The sequence below is a fragment of the Arvicola amphibius genome, chromosome 6 (genome assembly GCF_903992535.2).
Source record: "Arvicola amphibius chromosome 6, mArvAmp1.2, whole genome shotgun sequence".
Classification (NCBI taxonomy): domain Eukaryota; kingdom Metazoa; phylum Chordata; class Mammalia; order Rodentia; family Cricetidae; genus Arvicola; species Arvicola amphibius.
This window is the reverse complement of record NC_052052.2, coordinates 41,626,706-41,645,956: the sequence shown is the minus strand read 5'-3', so window position 1 is coordinate 41,645,956 and position 19,251 is coordinate 41,626,706. Positions and strand designations below refer to the sequence as shown.

Below are 19,251 nucleotides of genomic sequence, written 5' to 3'. Positions count from 1 at the left end.
AACAATGAGAAGACTGAGGGAAAGCTTGTGGAGCCTCTTGCTGTATATTAGGATGTGCGGAAAGGAAATAAAGTACAGGGGCGCTGGACGCCTGGCTAGGGATAAGAAGACACTGTCAAAGCTGTGTTTGCTTTCTCCTCTTACATAATGGAAAGTCAGACTCCCTCTTAGGGAAGTGTCTCTGAATACACAAGTTCAAACCATAAGGACAGTTGTTCTAGTGAGAGGAGATAGCACCTGTGAAGTAGAAATTTATGTGAGCATTGAATTGGGAAAAAAAAAGCTCACTTCTCTTGCTTTAGTTTGCAATGTTTATTTTATGATGTGCTTTAGCCAGGGATAATACCAACATAAGGAATAAAGCAGTCTTAGATAAATACTTTTTAAGCACGTAAAGTGTTTTTTTGTGACTTAAAATTGTGCTTTGTCCTACAAATGTAAGTACGTGTTAGCTCCTAGAAAGTACCTACTGTCTGTTACTTCTGATGTTAATGAAAAGCATGTGAGATCCAAAAGACGTATGTGTTTTTGTCAGCTGTTTGCTCATTATATGGATGCAGACACTGCATGTGGTGATGGGGCACTCACGTTTCCACATGTAATTACACTACCACGTGGAGAGGTGCTGTGTTGAACATTAGCCAAGGTGCTGCATCTGGATTGTTTCTACCCAGAAAAGCACTGTGTTAGGATCTGCATTATTTGATAACATTTGTAAGTAAAACGATGGGGTGGGTTTTTTTTGTCATTTTAATTGTATGCTTACTAGAAAAAGTTTAATAGAAGAACATTACCTTGTATAAAAAAGAATACAAGCCTTCCTTGACTGCAGAGTTCCTCATTATAAATACTTCCTGGAACATTGTTCCTTTATTCAGAAAACTATGTCAGTTGTTGTAGGCATCTAATGTACCTGTAGGCATCTAATGTACTAGATTGTAAGCTCTTGGAGATCAGGGACCATGAACATAACATTTCTGTTCTCTTACTCCCTGGTATAGTGCCTGGCACATGGTAGGTCCTTAATAAACACTCATTGATGATAAGTGAATGAACGCAGGTCTACATAGATGAGCTAACACGTGCTTTGTGCCACATATTTTTTGAACAGAAACATTAAGACCATTACATTTTGTCTTCTCACCAGCGCATAACACAGGTACTTGAGGAACATTGGTTCTGTTGGTTTAGTTTCATACCCTGCTAGATGGATAAATTTGAGTCTACTCCTTTTTCTTCTCCATCATTCTAAATGACTGTTTGAAAGTGTGCTAAAGTAGAGTACTCATTCTCCTCCCCACTGTGTGTTCCTTTCTTTCCCAGTACCTTCCCCCAGTGGACAGCAGATCCAGTTCAGGGTTTGTGGGGCTCAGGAATGGTGGTGCCACTTGTTACATGAATGCAGTCTTCCAGCAGCTGTACATGCAGCCCGGACTTCCTGAGGTGATTTCCTGTCCTGTTTGTCAGGAGAGAGGATGGATGGATTGTCTGCAAATTGTTCCATGCTTAGTGTTTCTTGGGTTTGTAGCTGTGGTTAAAAATTCTTTATTAGCTTCTGGAATTGGTAAAGATGTTACAGTCACCCATTTTTGTAAATCTGTTATTTTAATTGGTTATTTGACCAGATATAATTTTTTTACATACAAAATTCTCAACCTTTCTATGAAGTTGTACTTAATATTTTAGAATATTTGACTGTTTTCAGTGCTTTTTATTAGTATAGTCTCAACTTGTAGGGTAACATGCAGTATTTTAAGAATATTCCATAATTATCATGTAGCATTTGTGTCTAAAGATCTTCATCAGCTCCAGTTTTTCGTAATAAAATAGAACTTAAGAGGAACTTTACCCTTGATCACAACAACTAGGAATTGATGAAACTAAACATCTACAGGGCTGTCTTCATATCAGACACTCTTTAGCATACTTAAACAACAGAGTGGGTACTCGCGTGTGCATGTTTTGGATTCATATGAAACAGTTAAGCTTCTCATTTAATTATGGTTCTCTTTGTAGTCTCTTCTCTCAGTTGATGATGATACAGACAATCCAGATGACAGTGTATTTTACCAAGTACAGTCTCTCTTTGGACATTTGATGGAAAGCAAGCTGCAGTATTATGTGCCTGAGAACTTCTGGAAGGTATTAATAGTAACTGTAAATTGGATGTTAGATAATATTTAGACTTTGGCTCTACTTCCTTCTCTAGTGATAATAGTTTTTTGTCATCACTAACAGCCTATTAAAGATTTGAGTGTTCAAAGATTTGGTACTTTCAAATGATTAGAACATTAAAAAAACAGTCATTCCTAATTCCTGAGGGTCTGCTTATTTGTTTTGACTGTTTCTTATGATTCTTATTTTAATTCTTTAAAGCATTGTTTAAAGGGGCTAACGAGATGGCTCAGCAGTTATACTATACTGCTTTTGCAGAAACTCAGGTTTAGTTCCCAGAACTCACACCAGGCAGCTCACAACCACCTTCATCTCTAGCAGCAGGAGGATCTGATACCTCTGAGCTCTGCACTCGCATGCATTCACACAGATACATTGATACAGACATATAATTTAAAATAATAATGAAAATACATCTTAAAATAGTGATTCAGGTCATCTCTCTGAACCTGTGCCAGTATCACTAGTGCCTCCAAATAAAGGATGCTGCTGCACTCTGCCTCCCAGAGCAGTGGTCACGTCGAAGAGAGACACTTGCTATTGTATAGTGTAAGGACGCACTGAACCCACTTCTGGTTTCAGAAACTCGCTGTGATATGAAGAACCAAGAAAATGCACAGGTGGCAGAATACAAGCCTATCTATACCAATAAAAACATCCTCATCCTTATAGTAAACTCGTTTTTCAGAAGCACTTAAGTGATTCTGTGTGTTGTGTTGAGCGTGCTGCTTTCCCTTTAAGGACCTATTTAATTCTTGACATACAGATCTTCAAGATGTGGAACAAGGAGCTCTATGTGAGAGAGCAGCAGGATGCATATGAGTTCTTCACTAGTCTGATTGATCAGATGGATGAGTATCTCAAGGTAATGAAGATCTCCATTGCCCTCTGGTTTCCTTCAGCTATTTATAATATAGGAACGGTGCCTTAAGGTTCACAGCGACTGAAACTCACACACCAGAAAGTCGCTATCTTGAGCATCACAGCTGCTATTCATTCTTTCAGCGTTTAAAGTGAATGCATACATGTTATTGGAGTAGTATTCTATATTCATAAAAGCTGATAAAACAATGCCCATTCATGCATGTGTATTTTTTGCAGTGTTTCTAGAGGTGGTCTGGCTGCCCAGTGAAGTGATGGTCCCCTGGAGGCAGTTCTGGGGACTGGGAGACTTCTCTGGCAAAAGGACAAAAGGACTAAATAGAATATTATTTATGGTGATGCTTGCATTAAAAGCTTTCTTCCTTTCCCAATAAAACATGTGACAGACTTGCCCAGAGGTGCCACTGTACATCTTATCAATAAGCACAATTATGCTTCGTTTATTTAAAATAACTTAGAGCTATATAGTATCAGTTCTTGAGAAAAAAAATAAGCAAAGATTGCCAGAGTTGCTGCTACCTTGCAATTTACAGCACAGAAAGAAGCATCAGAATCATAATGGAGGACTTCTCATGATCAGCTCTCATGGACCCATCTCTCTTCCTCCTCTTAGTGGTGGTTACTAGCATCTTTTGTTTTCTAGCTGAAACTACCATTGTTACTCATTCTATTGTGATGGCTAAATTGAAATTTTTAAGTAAAATATTAATGTGAAACAACCTGTACATTCTAGGGGTATCAGTTAAAATTTGAATTTTTTTTTCCAACAGAAAATGGGACGAGAACAAATTTTTAAGAATACTTTCCAAGGCATCTATTCTGATCAGAAGATCTGTAAAGATTGTCCTCACAGGTTAGTGAAGATGTCACTGCTATGTTAAACAATGGCTGTTACAGATAGAGCTGTAGGTCAGTGGTATATCTTTGTCTGGCAGCTATAAAACCCTGGTTTTGATGCTAGCACTATGGGGGAAAATATCTTTAAATGATGTTTTAGGAGGTTATTAAATGTGAATTTGTTGACTGACTTGTAGATTTATTTCGTAGTTCGTCTATAAATGTTCAATGAACTACATTCCTTTGGTTTCCATAATGGCAATGTAGCCTTAAAGTATTGGTTGAAAATCATGTTTTGGTTAGTGTGCTTTTAAAATGCGGAGGTCCATCTAATTCTCCTGTCTGTTGGGGAGTGTGTTAGAGTTCAGGCATTGTGACAGCTGGAGTGCTTCTCAATTTATGGGTGTCTGTCTTTTCCCAATCAGATACGAGCGTGAGGAAGCTTTCATGGCTCTCAATCTAGGAGTTACTTCTTGCCAAAGCTTGGAAATCTCTTTGGACCAGTTTGTTAGAGGTGAAGTTTTAGAAGGAAGTAATGCATACTACTGTGAAAAGTGTAAAGAAAAGGTATTGCATCTGCCCTTTACAGGAGACAGTATTAGTGTTGCTTGTTACTGCATACCGCTCATTATTAAGCCCTGGTTGCTGCTTCCAGTAGATTGTGCTATTATTTGTTTTACGTGGGTACCAAGAGCTTTTACATTGATTTTTCTCCAGGGAGTTAATTAGTTTTTGCTTTTTCTTAGAGAATAACAGTGAAAAGAACATGCATTAAGTCTTTACCTAGTGTGCTGGTGATTCACCTGATGAGATTTGGCTTTGACTGGGAGAGTGGACGATCCATTAAATACGATGAACAAATACGGGTAACTTCTTTCCCCCTGAAATTTCTCTCAACCATGACCCTCCTTTCCCTCTTTTTTTCCTTTTTCTTTCTCTACATCCTGTCTGTCCCTGAAAAGCAGCATGAGGAATCTGCAGCCCTTGTTTGAAAAGCTGCTGCTCATAGGACAGGCAGATGTAAAAATGATGCCTTCAGAACTGAGGCTGTGAAATAGAATGCTTCTGTGGCACAGGCCTGTGAATGGGCAGAGTCAGCCTGTGTTTGGGAAGCACAACTCTTACTTTGACGTTCCTATAAATTCCTGTATATTCCCACTTAACATCAATGTGTTCTTTTTACTTTTACATAGTTTCCTTGGATGCTAAATATGGAGCCTTACACAGTCTCTGGAATGGCTCGCCAGGATTCATCTTCTGAAGTTGGTGAAAATGGAAGAAATATGGATCAAGGAGGTGGAGGATCTCCACGGAAAAAAGTTGCCCTTACAGAAAACTATGAGCTTGTTGGTGTCATTGTACACAGTGGGCAGGCACATGCAGGCCATTACTATTCCTTCATTAAGGACAGGCGGTAAGGTCTCTTACAGAAACACTCGCGTATGCTCTGCTCTCTCTGCTGAACCCTAGCATCCATGCCACTAGGGAGAAACTTTTGGGGAGGAGTAGTGGGTAAGGAAGGGTTTTATAGCCTAGGCTGACCTCAAATTCTCAATCCTGCTTCTGCCTCCAAAGTGCTAGGATTATAGGAATGTAAACATACACTCCTATAAATAAATAAATAAATAAATAAATAAATAAATAAATAAATAAATAAATAAATAAAGCAAGCAGCTATAAAGAAATTCACATTATCCTTTGTTCTGCATTTCAAATTTTTTAAACTTAGGATAACTATTTTTACTCCTTTGATTTGAGAAGTTTTAGAGACTAAAATCACTACACCTGTGTTGCTAAATTTTTCCTGGATGTTTTTACATAACCATCATCAGCTTTATCTATGCATAATACTTATTAATAAATGCAAGGGATGAAGATAATTGTTTTTAAATCTTATGTTTATTTGATCTCTGATCCTAGGGGGTATGGAAAAGGAAAGTGGTATAAATTTAATGACACTGTTATAGAAGAATTTGACCTAAATGATGAGACCCTGGAGTATGAATGCTTTGGAGGAGAATATAGACCAAAAGTTTATGATCAAAGTAAGTACTTATAAGTAGATAGTTTCCATTCATTTTATTTTTTAATATATAGTTCTCTACCAAATTAGGAGCTATATTCTTTATATAAAAATATATTTGTTCTTTTTGTTTGTATTCTTCCAGCTATAGAACCACAACTATTATTTTCCTTTTATTTTTAACATTTTTTCCTAAATAGAATTGTAAACATTTCCTCCTCACTTTCCTCCCTCGATCCCTCCCATGCCCCTCCACACTCAAGTTGCCTCTTTTTCTTTATAATTGTTATATATATGTGTGTGTATGTGTGTGTGTGTGTGTGTTTGAGTGCACATATATGTCAATACAACCTACTGAGTCTGTTTTTGTTGGTGTTGTGTATATGGTTTCAAGACTGACCACTCTGCATTGGACAACTCTTTTGATAGCCAAATGTGATATACTCAAGCTGCTTAGGGGAAAAAAGTCTAAAATAATGGGAATTAACATATAGCAAGAGGATGAAATAACATTAGGGAGAACTAATGAGTAAAGTATTTCAACATTAATAGTTTCAGAACTAATTGAACAATAAAGTTATATGTCCATTTGACTTACATAGAGGTATAATCACTTGCAGAAGACAGTTCTAGTACCCATGCTTACCAAATGTTATTTATTATGCAGTGTCATAAAGATGTCTGCCCTCCGCCTCCCTCCTCGAGGGGAAGTACCTTAACTTGCATTCTAGGCAACCCTCTGAAAGACCCATGCTTTGCTTATGGTTTGTTCTCTGCAAATTTAGTAAATAGATTGAGTTTGTAGTCCCTTTTTTATAGATAATCATGCGAAAAAACACCTTTTTTACCGATACTTCTCTCTTAATGTCTTGCAAAATAGCTAACCCATACACTGATGTACGTCGAAGATACTGGAATGCCTACATGCTCTTCTACCAAAGGGTGTCTGATCAGAACTCCCCTGTATTGCCAAAGAAAAGTCGAGTCAGCGTTGTAAGACAGGAAGCTGAGGATCTCTCTCTGTAAGTTCTCTGCCATGTAACTTGCTGTGTTGTTTTAGGAGGTATTGATAGAATCTTCATAATATAATGCTCAGTGTTTAAAAATAATTAGCTAAACTTAAGAAAAATTCTGAAATGTGATTAAGTCCTTCTTTTTCCAGGACTTTACTGCCCTGGCAAGAAGTTACTTTGTATATAGAAACATGTATATAAATTATTCATGACAGAGTTGAGATTTTATTTTCAATCTAGAATTGAGGTATATATACATATACTAAATGTATTTTTGTCCAAATCATAATACTATAACCAGAAATATGTTTTTTAATGCTCTTATTCTTAGTGAATTTGCCTATACTGTATTGGATCAGAAAAGTATGCAGTTTATGTTTAAGTACAGTACCCAGTATATAAATGTGGCTAGTTTTTAAAACTGCTGAAACAAAAACCCCTTTGTGTTCAATAGTTCTTTGACTCTGTCTCTCAGGTCAGCTCCATCTTCACCTGAGATTTCACCTCAGTCCTCTCCTCGGCCCCACAGGCCTAATAATGACAGGCTTTCTATTCTAACCAAGCTGGTAAAAAAGGGTGAGAAGAAAGGACTGTTTGTGGAGAAAATGCCTGCTCGGATATACCAGGTAAGAACCATAGAAACAGGGAGAAAGAGAGCTGTCTCCGATGTTAAGAGCACTTAACTGCTCTTGCAGGGGACCTGTGTTTAGTTCCTAGCACCTACTTGGTGGCTCACAGCCAGTAACTCCGTTCCAGGGATTCAGTACCCTCTTCTGACCTGCCAGAACCAGGCACACACAGTGCACATACATAAATGGAGGTAAAATACAGATGCACAAATGAAAATCAATAAACCTTTGAATGGAGAGCAGGTAAATAATTCTCTAAGGGAGAAAATCAAGATGAATGTCAGAACCCATATTGTAAGTCTAACGTACTTCTGACTGCCTTCTCTCTTACTGTCTTCATGTGCCACTTCATCACCCTCACTTGTCCTTGTGTTTTCTATGACAGATATTGAGGCTGTAAGATAGTGCCACAGTGTGAGAACACAAAAGTGAACATACACTCAAGATTGCCAGCATCATCCTTAAGTAGAGAAACACATTGTTGAAATAGTTTATCAGAGAGAACAAGTCAAGACTCAGACCCTTCAGTTAAGACTAAACTGACAGTAATGGCCATCATTTACTGAATACTTGCTCTATCCTACAGACCATAAACAAGTGTTAATTTGGTTTGTTTTTTGAGACTGGTTTTCAGCTATATAGACCTGGCTGGCGTAGAATTTACTGTGTAGATCAAGCCAGCCTCAGACTCAACAGAGATCCACCCACCTTCGCCTCCCAAGTGCTGAGATTTAAGGCATGCATCCATTATACTGGCTAAACAGGTTTTTACAAAGTAATTAAACTTCCTAAATCTCTTGTAGAATAGGAGGTCTTACTCCTATTTTTTATATAAACAGGACTGATTTAAAAAGGAAATGGCCTGGGATCTCACAAGGCAAGGGTTTGAAATCAAGACCATTGCCAGGTCCAGACCTTACACACTAGACAACCCAAGCTAGAGAGGAAAGTGTGCAGTCTCCTTCAGAAGGAAGAGCTGTGCAGGGAAGGGCAGGTAATGGAAATGCTGTGTGTAGGGTGTTGTGTTTGGCCCTTCACACAGCTTGCTGAGTTCGCCAAAGGATAAGTGAGTAGGTGGTAGCTTACCTTTCTACAGTGTCTTAAGTTTAAAGGGAAATTTCTCTCACTTGTTTTTCAAAATTCAAAGCTTGAAAAAAGGTTATTATAAATTATAATTTTTTTACATACTCTTATTACCAAAACATTTTGGTAGAAATAACCCTCCACATTGTTTTACCTGTTTGTTAAAAGTAATCACTGATTTTGTTTTGTAGATGGTGAGAGATGAAAACCTCAAGTTTATGAAGAATAGAGACGTGTACAGTAGTGACTATTTCAGTTTTGTTTTGTCTTTAGCGTCATTGAATGCTGTAAGTAGCTAATTGTAACTGAAGAACTGAAAAAAGTGATGCTCCTGTTTCAGGTGTTAGCATTAGCTAGATGCCAAAGCCCATTCCTATAATGAGTTACTGACTGGGTGACACTAACTTACAGCCAGCTTTGGGGCTATTGAGTATGGGTTATGTGTGTTGTGGTTACACACACCGAATGTTAAGATTCTGAGGGACTCTGAGGTTGAGTGGCTGTGGGTCTTATCATTTGTTCCTGTGCTTTATGGATTAACATTTTCTAATCTCTGGTCATATACTGCCAGACTCAAAAATGGCATTCCAGTATTTTCTTGTCAAGAGTACAGTTATAATTTGCCAAAAAAGGGCAAAGACTCTATTCTAAAAGGGCTTCATGTAAAAATGAAGATATATTAACTTTTAGAAATGCAAATGAGTGTTTATTATTACTAGCTGGCAAGACTTTGTTTGAGACAGGATTTCAAGTAGCCCAGGCTGTCTCCAAGGACTTGCCATGTAGTTTGAACATCTTACCTTTCTGCCTTCGCTTCCTAAGCGCCAAGATTAGGTTTTTCATATTAGTCATATCTGTGTTATTATTACATTCTATATAAATATGTAATGATCTGTAAGACTTGTGAAAAATATCCTCTTTTCCTCCCTCTCAGACTAAACTAAAGCACCCATATTATCCTTGTATGGCAAAGGTGAGCTTGCAGCTTGCCATTCAGTTCCTTTTCCAGACTTATCTACGAACAAAGAGAAAACTCAGGTAAGAGGGATATGTTTTACTAGTCTGTTACAGAAAACACCGGTTAATTCAATGAAAAAATAAATTTTTAAATTCAGCTTTTCAAAATACTGCAGTAAACTGATGTGCCCAGTTTACAAGACACAGCCTCTATCTTTAAGAAAGGTTTAATGAGAAGGACTGATAAAGAAATTGCTGTGCTACAAGACATAAATTCCATATCTTTGTAAATTAGGCAAAATCATACCTGTTGGTGCCTTCAGAGTATTTTGAAAGGAAGAAATATAGATGGCATCATCCTAGGCAGAAGGGAAGAATCTAGAGTAGCAAGCAGGATTTGCTTAAGGCACCCATGAGTGACTGGTTAATTGTATTTTTCTAGTTGTATACTTACTTGTAAGGGGCTCATTAAGACCAGTCACTAGGTGCCACACAAGGAAATCTAGGCTGTAGTCAGTAACAGTTCATGGAGGAGTTTACACTCCAGGTATCCATTTGCATCTTATTTATCACTGGCTTTTGTCTCTAGCACCTGATAAGGTGCCTGGATCATTATAGATTCTGGGTTAGTAATTGTTGGTCCTTGTATATGACTGAAAGAGACAGAGCCAAGGGGTGGTTTGTAGAAAAATATCTGGAGAAAGAGGATACTTGGGTTGCAACTGGTTAAAGTTGGAAGTCCATGGAGCTGTCACTAGCAAAGTGAGTATACTTCTCAAGTCTGGGTTTCAGGAAAGATTTTTCAGCCAGACTCTTGAAGAAAATAATTACAGATGGCAGCCTCCTTATGTGTAGCAACCAGAAGAACATTGAGTGATAGCAATATTATATGATGCTAAAAAGGAGAGCATGTTTCTGTCCTTTAAGGTCTGCATGGGGTTAAGTAGAGAAATTTGATTGCTACTTTTATTTGTGAAATTTACTCATGGTATCTACATGTACTGTTTCCATTTTGTCTGTATTTATTGTTTGGAGGGCACTGGGGTCTCAGGAGTGTATGAGATTGTGGGTAGTACAGTCAAGCCACCTTTTCTCTGGCCAAATCTTGAACCATTATTATTATACTTCAAGCATATTAATGATTTTAGCAATATGATATAAAACATAAGCTATTTTAAAGGTGAGCCTTTGGTAACACAGGCTTATGCCAGACAAAGTATCTTCATCAGTTAAAGATAAAGATATAAAAGATCAAAGTAAAATCAAAGATGTAGGCACCTGCACATGTTTTTGCCTGGTGGGAGGAGGCGGAGGGGGGGGTTATACTGTGAATAACCTAAACATGGAAACACTGAGTAATGTGAGTGGGTAGTCGCTGAATATTTAATCTACCCTTCGTTCCTGTCCACATTGGAGCAGGTAGGTAGACAGGTAGATGTGTCACACTGTGGAACGTCACTCTGGGGTTACTTGCTGGAGTCTAACATTGCTCTTTGCTCTTCTAAAGGGTTGACACTGAAGAATGGATTGCTACTATTGAAGCATTGCTTTCAAAGAGTTTGGATGCTTGTCAGTGGCTTGTTGAGTATTTTATTAGCTCTGAAGGACGAGAATTGGTAAAGTAAGTGTCAGGATCTCTAAATTAAAAGGAATTTATGTCCTTTCCTATCATTTAGAAGTAATGGTTCTTATAAACCCTTTACATTTCAGCTTGAAATCGTTTTTCAGGCTAGAGTCCATTTTAAGCTTTTCACTAAAGCAGGAAATTAAGCCTCTCCAAAATTATCTGTTGGACTAGATGCTGGCAAGGCTTCAGGGACTGCAGGGAGAATGTGAGGTGATGGTTGACAGGTGTTTGGAGCGTGCAAGTCCTTTTCCTCGGGTACTCAGTCTGAGGCTACTAGTACAGCCCTATTACTGTACAGTCTATTTGTTCGCAGATTCTGGCCCCAAAAGAGTTAGCTCTGATAGTGCATTACCTATGAACCTATGAGTAGAATAATTTGCCTTTTTGATAACAGTTCAGGAGTCCGCAATCACTTTATTGTTTACTTCTTACTGTCAGTTGAACTTATTGAGTCAACTTCCCTTATCCTTGGCGAGTTTATCATTATATGAGGAGCCCAGCACGACACCTTCAATGTTAACAAGAACTTGTCCTGTTTCCTTGGTCCCAGTAGGCTCCTCTTTCCCTCTGATTTGGCTCTAAACTTCTTTGTGAGATCATCCTAGCCTGGGGGTGTCACTAAGAAAGTGATTATAATGGTCACTCATCACACATGCCATACACCTGCCATAGTCCTTTTCCATCTCCAGGTTATAAAACGCCCTTGCTCTCAAAATGAATCACTCCCGACTTTACCTTGTCAACCTCTTCTGTCAGCATACAAATGTGTTCTGGTATTTCTGTGTGAAAATAGACGCACAGCAGGAAAGTGAGAAATACAGGTTCCTTCCTACTAAGGGAGCACAGTCTGGTGATAAGTTAGAAATTTGATTAAATATTTATTTTAGTTCAATGCTACTGGTATAAAACCAAGGCCTACACATGTAGGTACTGAGTGAGCCACCAACCCTGACCAGAGCTTTTAATCTCAGACGTGTTCCCTCTACCTCTGTCTCTGCCCAGATACTCATTTGCCTACTTAATATCTCCATTTCTCCCCTCCCACCCCCTAAAGACTAAGTGTTGTTTTTGGAGCATCTGTATCACATTTCTTCCATCCTGAAAGCTCTTTAGTAGGTTCCCCTCACTATAATAAAATCCAAAAGCTTTGCTTGGTCTTCACTTTATACTCTGGCTTGTAGTGTTCACTTCCTTCTTGATGTCAGTCACCTCTTAAGGCCAGCCTAAATTAACAGGTTCAGTGAACATGCTGAGTTTTGTTTTGTTGTTGTTGTTTGTTTTTTGGTTTTTGTTTTTTTTTAATCTACTTTAAGCCTCTTATGCCTAATATTCCTGTCTGGAACATTGTTCCCTCTGCTCTTGGCATAGTAATTGCCTTTTGCTCTTTCAAATGTCAGCTTAGATCGCACATACTCAAAGACTGATACAGACCTGTCCTGTTGTTCTATGTACTCCTTCGGGTTTTGTGTGTGTGTGTGTGTGTGTGTGTGTGTGTGTGTGTTCTACTGGGCTTCAGCTTCTTCAGGACAGAATCAAGTCTGCTTGTTCCCCACTGGACACAGAGTGCCTGCCATATAACGCATGCTAAAATATTTGTTCACACATCACACAATGCATTTGGCTCATGAAGAGAGAACTAATAAACATTTCTTAGAAGAGTTATTATGTACCTGCCTCTTTAAAGTGTACAGTAAAAATAACTTTACCCAATTTTATAATTGAGTTTGAAAATATTTTTCCAATCAGTCTCCCAAGCACTGTGTCAAAGAATGATTATACATTTGAAAGGTGCATAGAAAATATTTCATTCAGCACCTTATTTGTACAAAGGCAGACTTGATTTTGGGTGTCTCCTGAGAAATTGTCTTCCTTTGGTAGTAGTTCTTAGTATTCCTGATGTCAAGCATCCCAGTTGATTACCTGATCTTTTCTGTGAGGTCTGATTACTCTCAGTTGCCGTGAGTTGTAAGCAGTTAATAACAGGTGCTGCACAGATGGCTCAAGTTAGAGCACTGGCTGCTCTTGCAGAGAACCTAGTTCATTTCCCAGCAACCACAGGCAGCTCACAGCCATCTTTAACTGCAGTTCCAGGGATTCATTGCCCTCTTCTGGCTTCCTAAGGCACCAGACATGTGTGGTGCACATATGCTCAGGCATATCCACATAAAACAAAAATAAATAAATCTTTTTTAAAATCTAAAAAATGAGTAAATGAAAGGAATGGTTTTTATCTAGTTCTTTCTTTAGAACCTCCAGGATCATCATTTTATGTATGTGTGTGCATAGATAGATAGATGAATGGATGGATGGATGGATGGATGGATATGGATATGGATAGATGTACCTGGCTTCCCTTGTGTGTGGAGGCAGTGGACATAACTCAGGAAAAGAGTCTCTCACCTTTAAAACAAAAATCAAAATCAAAAACTGGGTGTCTCATTTGCCTGAGGATCCACCTTTTTCCTCGTTGTAATCCTAACACTGTTATTAGGCTTGCATAACCATGCCTGGTTTTTTAAAAAACCAGTCTGGGGATTCTCGGGAGTGAACTCATATTTGCAGGGCAAACATTTCACTAAGCTATCTCCTCAGCCCATAAAGCCTTAAAGATAGTTCATCATTACTCCAATTAAAATGTCTTCGCTAGTACACACAGGAGAGAGATACAGAGAGTGAGTGAGCACATGCATAAGGTGAATGTTGCTTTTCTAAAATGCTTAGGACCAGACTGTTTTGGAAATTCTTTGAATTGAGGGATATTTGCATTTATAGTGATGTGTCATAGAATGGAACACAAATATAAACATAATTCACTTTGTTTTATGTAAACATATACATAATTTAGAGGTAATTCTATGCAGTATTGTTCCTCTTTTTATATGTTAACTGGTTTGATGTGTAGAATTTTTCCAATAGTGACATCATATTGTCTTTTGTCACCTGAAGATTTCAGACTACACATTTTGGAGTGAGGATGGATAGTTAGCCTATATCTCTGTAATTGAGGTGTGAAGATGCTGATGGCCTCTTTCACAACAACACCCCATACTGCTTCTTTATGCAAGTTTTTAATGTAGGGTTTTGTGGGTTCTGTAATAGTGAATGCTTGCCAGCTGACCTAAAGAAATGTAAACCACCCACATAAAGGACACATTATCTCCTGTAAGGACTTTTTATTGTCGACATTTATAAACAGGCATCAAAGGTAGGCAGAAGTACCTTACGGAGCTTATTCTTACCTATCGCAGCCTCTGTTTTTCTTTCTATTTTAAAGCTCGTTTCAGACACAAAATTCAATGTGATTTTTCAACATGTGTCTTTAACAATTAAAGGATTTTGGCTTTTTCCAGCATAAGCACTTTAACATTTTCAAACCAAACAAAAATTAAGAATTTTTTCATATTTTCTTGTATTCCCACTCAAGACTCTTCCCCCACCCCAAGTATCTCAGAATGTAGTCTGGCCATAACGTTTGTACAGATCCTGCCCTACAGAGTTTGGACATTGGCTTTGGTATATGTGTCTCTTGTGACTGTTGACCTTCAATACACATCCCCTAGTTGCCCGTTCTTTGTCTTGGTTTTTATTTTGGAGGAGACTGGTCACTTGCCCGCTACCACTAGAACTCCTCCCCAATTCTAGATATACTTTTAGTTTTTTTGTGTTACACAGTATTCCTCAAATGTTTATGCAGTTGGTTAAGACTTCGTGCAATATCATGTGGGTATTTGTTGTCTTTTCAACATTTGAGTTACTACTTAGAATCTTGGACTTTCAGCAGAACTCATCTCTCTGGTTCCCATGTCATATTAACAACATATGGAGTGACCTGGGGAAGCCACACTTCCTGTGACTGACTCTGGAAGCTCTTGGGATACTTGAACTCCTACCTCTGAGTTATTTTACTTCGTGGCTATTAGACTGGAAGTATGCAGGGCAGCTTAGGGTTACATACTTGTGTCCTTCTTTATATCATGTTTCTCTTTATTTTAGGGTTTTCTTGTTGGAGTGCAGTGTGAGAGAAGTACGCGTTGCTGTGGCCACCATTCTGGAGAAGACCTTAGACAGTGCCTTGTTTTATCAGGATAAGGTCAGTCTCATTGTAAACTTTTTGTATTCTGTTTTATCAGCTGTTCTTAGTTGTACATAATAAGAAAGAAGACCTAAAATTGGTGGCTGGGCCTATGTGTGCGTGTGTGCATGTGTGTGTACATGGTGACTTTCTGATACATGCCCAGATAGAAGGCATTCTGTCCATCCCCCTTTATGTTCCAGATACCAAGATAGAGACTGAAAAAAATTGAGGTCTGCTTTTGTCTGCTTTAGGATTTTCATCCCCGGCCAGTCTTCTCTCAAGAATTTGTGTTAGACTCTGAAATGAGACTGACTATTGTCTAGACACACTAATCTAGACATTCTGAGTCACCCTGGCTGTTTCCTCAAAAGCTACTTTCCTGATCTGACTGCTTTTGATGGCCAAACCAGTGTCATTCATCCCAGGGCAGGGTAGTTCCTTCACAGTCTCATCTTTCCCTGAGTGTTGTTTCTATTCTTCAAGAAAATTCTCTTTTTCCTAACCCTATTCTCTGCAGTTATATCTTCAGAATCTTAATTCAACATACACACGATAAACCAAACTATGGTGTTTATTCCCATCTTGAGTTCCCACAGGTTTTAAGCCTGTGGGGAAGTCTGTGGTGTATCTTATCAGTCTGGTCGTTCAGTCCGTTACTAAGTCTTCTCAAGTACAACAGTTACTCCCCAAGGTTGCTGTTTCAAACAGCTGATACTAAATGGAAAACTTTGAAAAATAGTTTCAAAATAAATTGGCTCCTTATAAATATTGATTCCAGGCATTTTGTGCATCCATGTACTACATGACAGAATGCTTCAAATTTAGATGTTGACTTCACTATGCAACCTCGAGCACGTTCTTGAAGGAGGATGTTCTGGATCCAGTGTTGGGGCACCCAGGCCCTTAGTTCTCCAGTACCACCTATTCCCGCAAGCTCTGTTATGTTAGACCAGGCGCTCAACCAGAGGAACAGGAAGCCAAATGTGCCCTTTAGAAAGGTCTTGAAAGTCCTCCTCTCAATTCCAGGAGTCATTAGACTTACATATCCTATAAAACGATAGTTTTCCATCAGCATAAGCAGCAGAACTTTTTATCAAGCAAAAAATCATACCTGGCTTCAGGCAGACTAAAGTAGATCGGTCACTGGAGCTGCTTAGAAAGCTTGAGTACCATTGCTCCATGACACTCCCGTGGGAGCTGTCTAAGGTGTTTCAAGAATGCTATCCTAAGGACTACCTTGCTCTCCTTCTTCCACTGTGTATTCCAGAGAAAAAAGACAGAATTAGTGCAGTCTCCTTACAGATAGGGTTAGGCCATAGAACATCACCAACCTTTTAAAGACAGAAGAACAGGTAGTAGAAGAGGAAGGAGTAGAGGGTATAAGCATAGAAGCTACTTCCTGAAGTCAGTTCTATTTGATAGCCAGCTAATGTATTTTTGTGTTTGTTTTCCCCACAATGGAAATTATGCCTCTTGCCACCCACTATATCTATACTGTAAAGTACTTTGAAAATGAAGTGCTATGTAAGTGCTAACTTGTATTGTATTTATAATGGGTGTGACAGGATGGATGGGGTATTCCAGAAGTCGATGGATACCATCTTCAGAGGAATATAAGAGTAGCGAGCCTGGTCTTAATGCTTGGATAACAGATGAATTTCTAGGGAGTTGTCCAGAAACATTTGGGGTGGGAGGGAAAGCAGAAGCAATGTCATACCCAAATGGTTTCTAAACAAATAAAATGTTTTTCAAAGCTTTCCATGAGGCGTCAGCGGGCTTTCAAGTAAGTTCCTAGTTGAGTCGGTATTGCCGTGTCATCTGTCAGGCTGTTGCTCTCCATTTGCTCCATCGGCTTGGTTTCTAGCCCTTCTGCCTGTGTCTGTGTTTTATTCTCTGCATCTGTGACTGTGAAGAGCAGCCTAGTGGAGGGAGGGACTCAGAAATCCATCTCCCCTTGGTGTCCACCTCTATGTAAGACAGAGAAAAAAGAAATTAGCTCTGGAGAAAACGTGACCTGGACTCCGGTACCTAGGAAATAAAGTAGACTCTCCCTTAGTTCTCCAACAATACTGACACTTTCAGAAGGTAAAAGGATAATTCTGTTTTGCTCTCCAAAGCATAAATCCATCTAACTCTGAGACTGGATTGTAATTTCCCTCTGTTCTTATGGTGGTTTACTTCAAGTTAATCCTGTGACAAGCGTCTGTCTTGTCGTCTCTTTCTTTATATAATTTCCTCTTTCCTCTTGCCAGTTAAAAAGCCTTCATCAGTTATTGGAAGTCCTGCTTGCTCTTTTGGATAAAGATGTCCCAGAAAATTGTAAAAATTGTGCTCAATACTTTTCCCTATTCAACACTTTTGTACAAAAGGTAAATTATTGTTTTCTAATATATTTTTCTAATGCAATAGATTTATATTCTAAAAATATTTTATATATGCAAAAATATTAGGTTCCATTCTGTGTAGTGGATTCATGAATGTTTCTAAATAAATCCAAATTAATGGATTATTTTACTTCAAGAATTACGACCAAGTAGGTGTAGTTACTGACAACAGTGGAAGGCAGCAACATTGGTTTTCCATAGCAGCCATCAGGAGGCAGTGTAAGGCTCAAAAGGTGTGTAAGATGTTAACAAGTAGTCCCTACATAGAAGGTGCAGCGCTTAACATAGTGATTTCTTGAAATGTCTGAATGTATTTTTTAAAATAACTTTTGTCTGGCTGGGAGTATAATTTGTCATTCTGCTGCCTTGTGACAGCAAGGTATTAGGGCCGGGGACCTTCTTCTGCGGCACTCAGCACTGCGACACATGATCAGCTTCCTCCTCGGAGTCAATCGACCGAACAGTCAGGTAAGAACTGCCTTCCTATTCTCAGTGAGATGCTGTTGGGTTTCATTTTGTTTCTTTTTGTGGCTGATAAATGTTTTAGCTTCATTTAGTTCTGAGTAGTATATACTATGAAGACCTTAAAAGTCTTTGGCGATTAGGGGAAGAGGAAGTTCAATAGGAAAAGGAATCAGTGGCCTTAGAGCCCTCTTCTTCCTTCCCTAGAGCTGTGAATGTTTTGAGGGTTGGTTGAAATCCATGTGTGAAGTTAGAGTGTTAAAAATGAATTATACTGCAGCGTGATATTCTCAGTCAAATGCTAGGAGCATATTCCCAGAACATTACTATTATATGGCTGGATGTGTCCATATATAACCTGTTAGAAATTCCTATATAGCTGTGTTTTCTCTATCCATTTATTTTTGTTTGATAAAGATTTTTTAAATACATAAAATGCTAGGATCCAGGAATGATACAGTGCTTCTTGTGGACCAAGTACACCTGGTCTTCTGTGGTGGTAGTTTGGGCACACAGCTCAGTAAAATAGGCAGTGTTTCTTCTATTCTGTGACAAGAATTTAGGCACAGCTGTGCTAAGTAACTTATGCAAGGTCACAGAGCACATGTGTTGGTGAAACAAGTCTTGCCCAGCTCTGAGGATTTCAGAGTCTGAGCCTCTTAAGCTCCTAAACTTCTCTCAACTCCCTATCCCATCACCTTGTTGTTACACTTAAGTAGTGAGAAACAGGTACTGATACTGTAATGGGCTGTGGTTGTTGGCTGTTGAGATCTGCCGTACTTGTCGTTCGTTTCAATCTCATCACAGGGACTGATGATGGACTTGGGGGTCACTGTATTTGCACTGTTTGTGCAGTTAATATTGTCTTGCATTTGTAGAATACACTAGTTTTCAAGTGTTTTCATTCTTAATATTTCACTTGGTCCTCAAAACCACAAAGTGGGCAGAGCAGGTAGCATTATCTCTGCCATTGCATAAAGCATTGTTATGAATGTGCCCATGTATACAACACACTATGAGATGGCACAGGGCTAGGCCTCCTGTCCTCCAGCTTCATGAGTTTGCCCATTATACTAAGTCTCTGGAAAATTACCTGGCATGTCA

The 19,251-nt window shown here is 38.7% G+C and overlaps 1 protein-coding gene across 3 annotated transcripts in view; it reads left to right on the top strand.

Annotated features, from left to right (window-relative positions):
* Usp24 (ubiquitin specific peptidase 24) overlaps positions 1 to 19,251 on the top strand; it is a 142,879-nt gene that overhangs the window by 108,473 nt on the left and 15,155 nt on the right. For all 3 annotated transcript variants that reach the window (XM_038333426.1, XM_038333425.1, XM_038333424.1), the window contains exons 43-58: positions 1,324 to 1,443; positions 2,017 to 2,142; positions 2,942 to 3,040; positions 3,828 to 3,910; positions 4,320 to 4,461; positions 4,641 to 4,760; positions 5,088 to 5,308; positions 5,815 to 5,939; positions 6,798 to 6,939; positions 7,406 to 7,556; positions 8,834 to 8,929; positions 9,577 to 9,680; positions 11,107 to 11,220; positions 15,220 to 15,316; positions 17,554 to 17,670; positions 18,061 to 18,153. In XM_038333426.1, the coding sequence (XP_038189354.1) occupies positions 1,324 to 1,443; positions 2,017 to 2,142; positions 2,942 to 3,040; positions 3,828 to 3,910; positions 4,320 to 4,461; positions 4,641 to 4,760; positions 5,088 to 5,308; positions 5,815 to 5,939; positions 6,798 to 6,939; positions 7,406 to 7,556; positions 8,834 to 8,929; positions 9,577 to 9,680; positions 11,107 to 11,220; positions 15,220 to 15,316; positions 17,554 to 17,670; positions 18,061 to 18,153 (1,950 nt within the window). The remainder of the gene's footprint in view (positions 1 to 1,323; positions 1,444 to 2,016; positions 2,143 to 2,941; positions 3,041 to 3,827; positions 3,911 to 4,319; positions 4,462 to 4,640; positions 4,761 to 5,087; positions 5,309 to 5,814; positions 5,940 to 6,797; positions 6,940 to 7,405; positions 7,557 to 8,833; positions 8,930 to 9,576; positions 9,681 to 11,106; positions 11,221 to 15,219; positions 15,317 to 17,553; positions 17,671 to 18,060; positions 18,154 to 19,251) is intronic.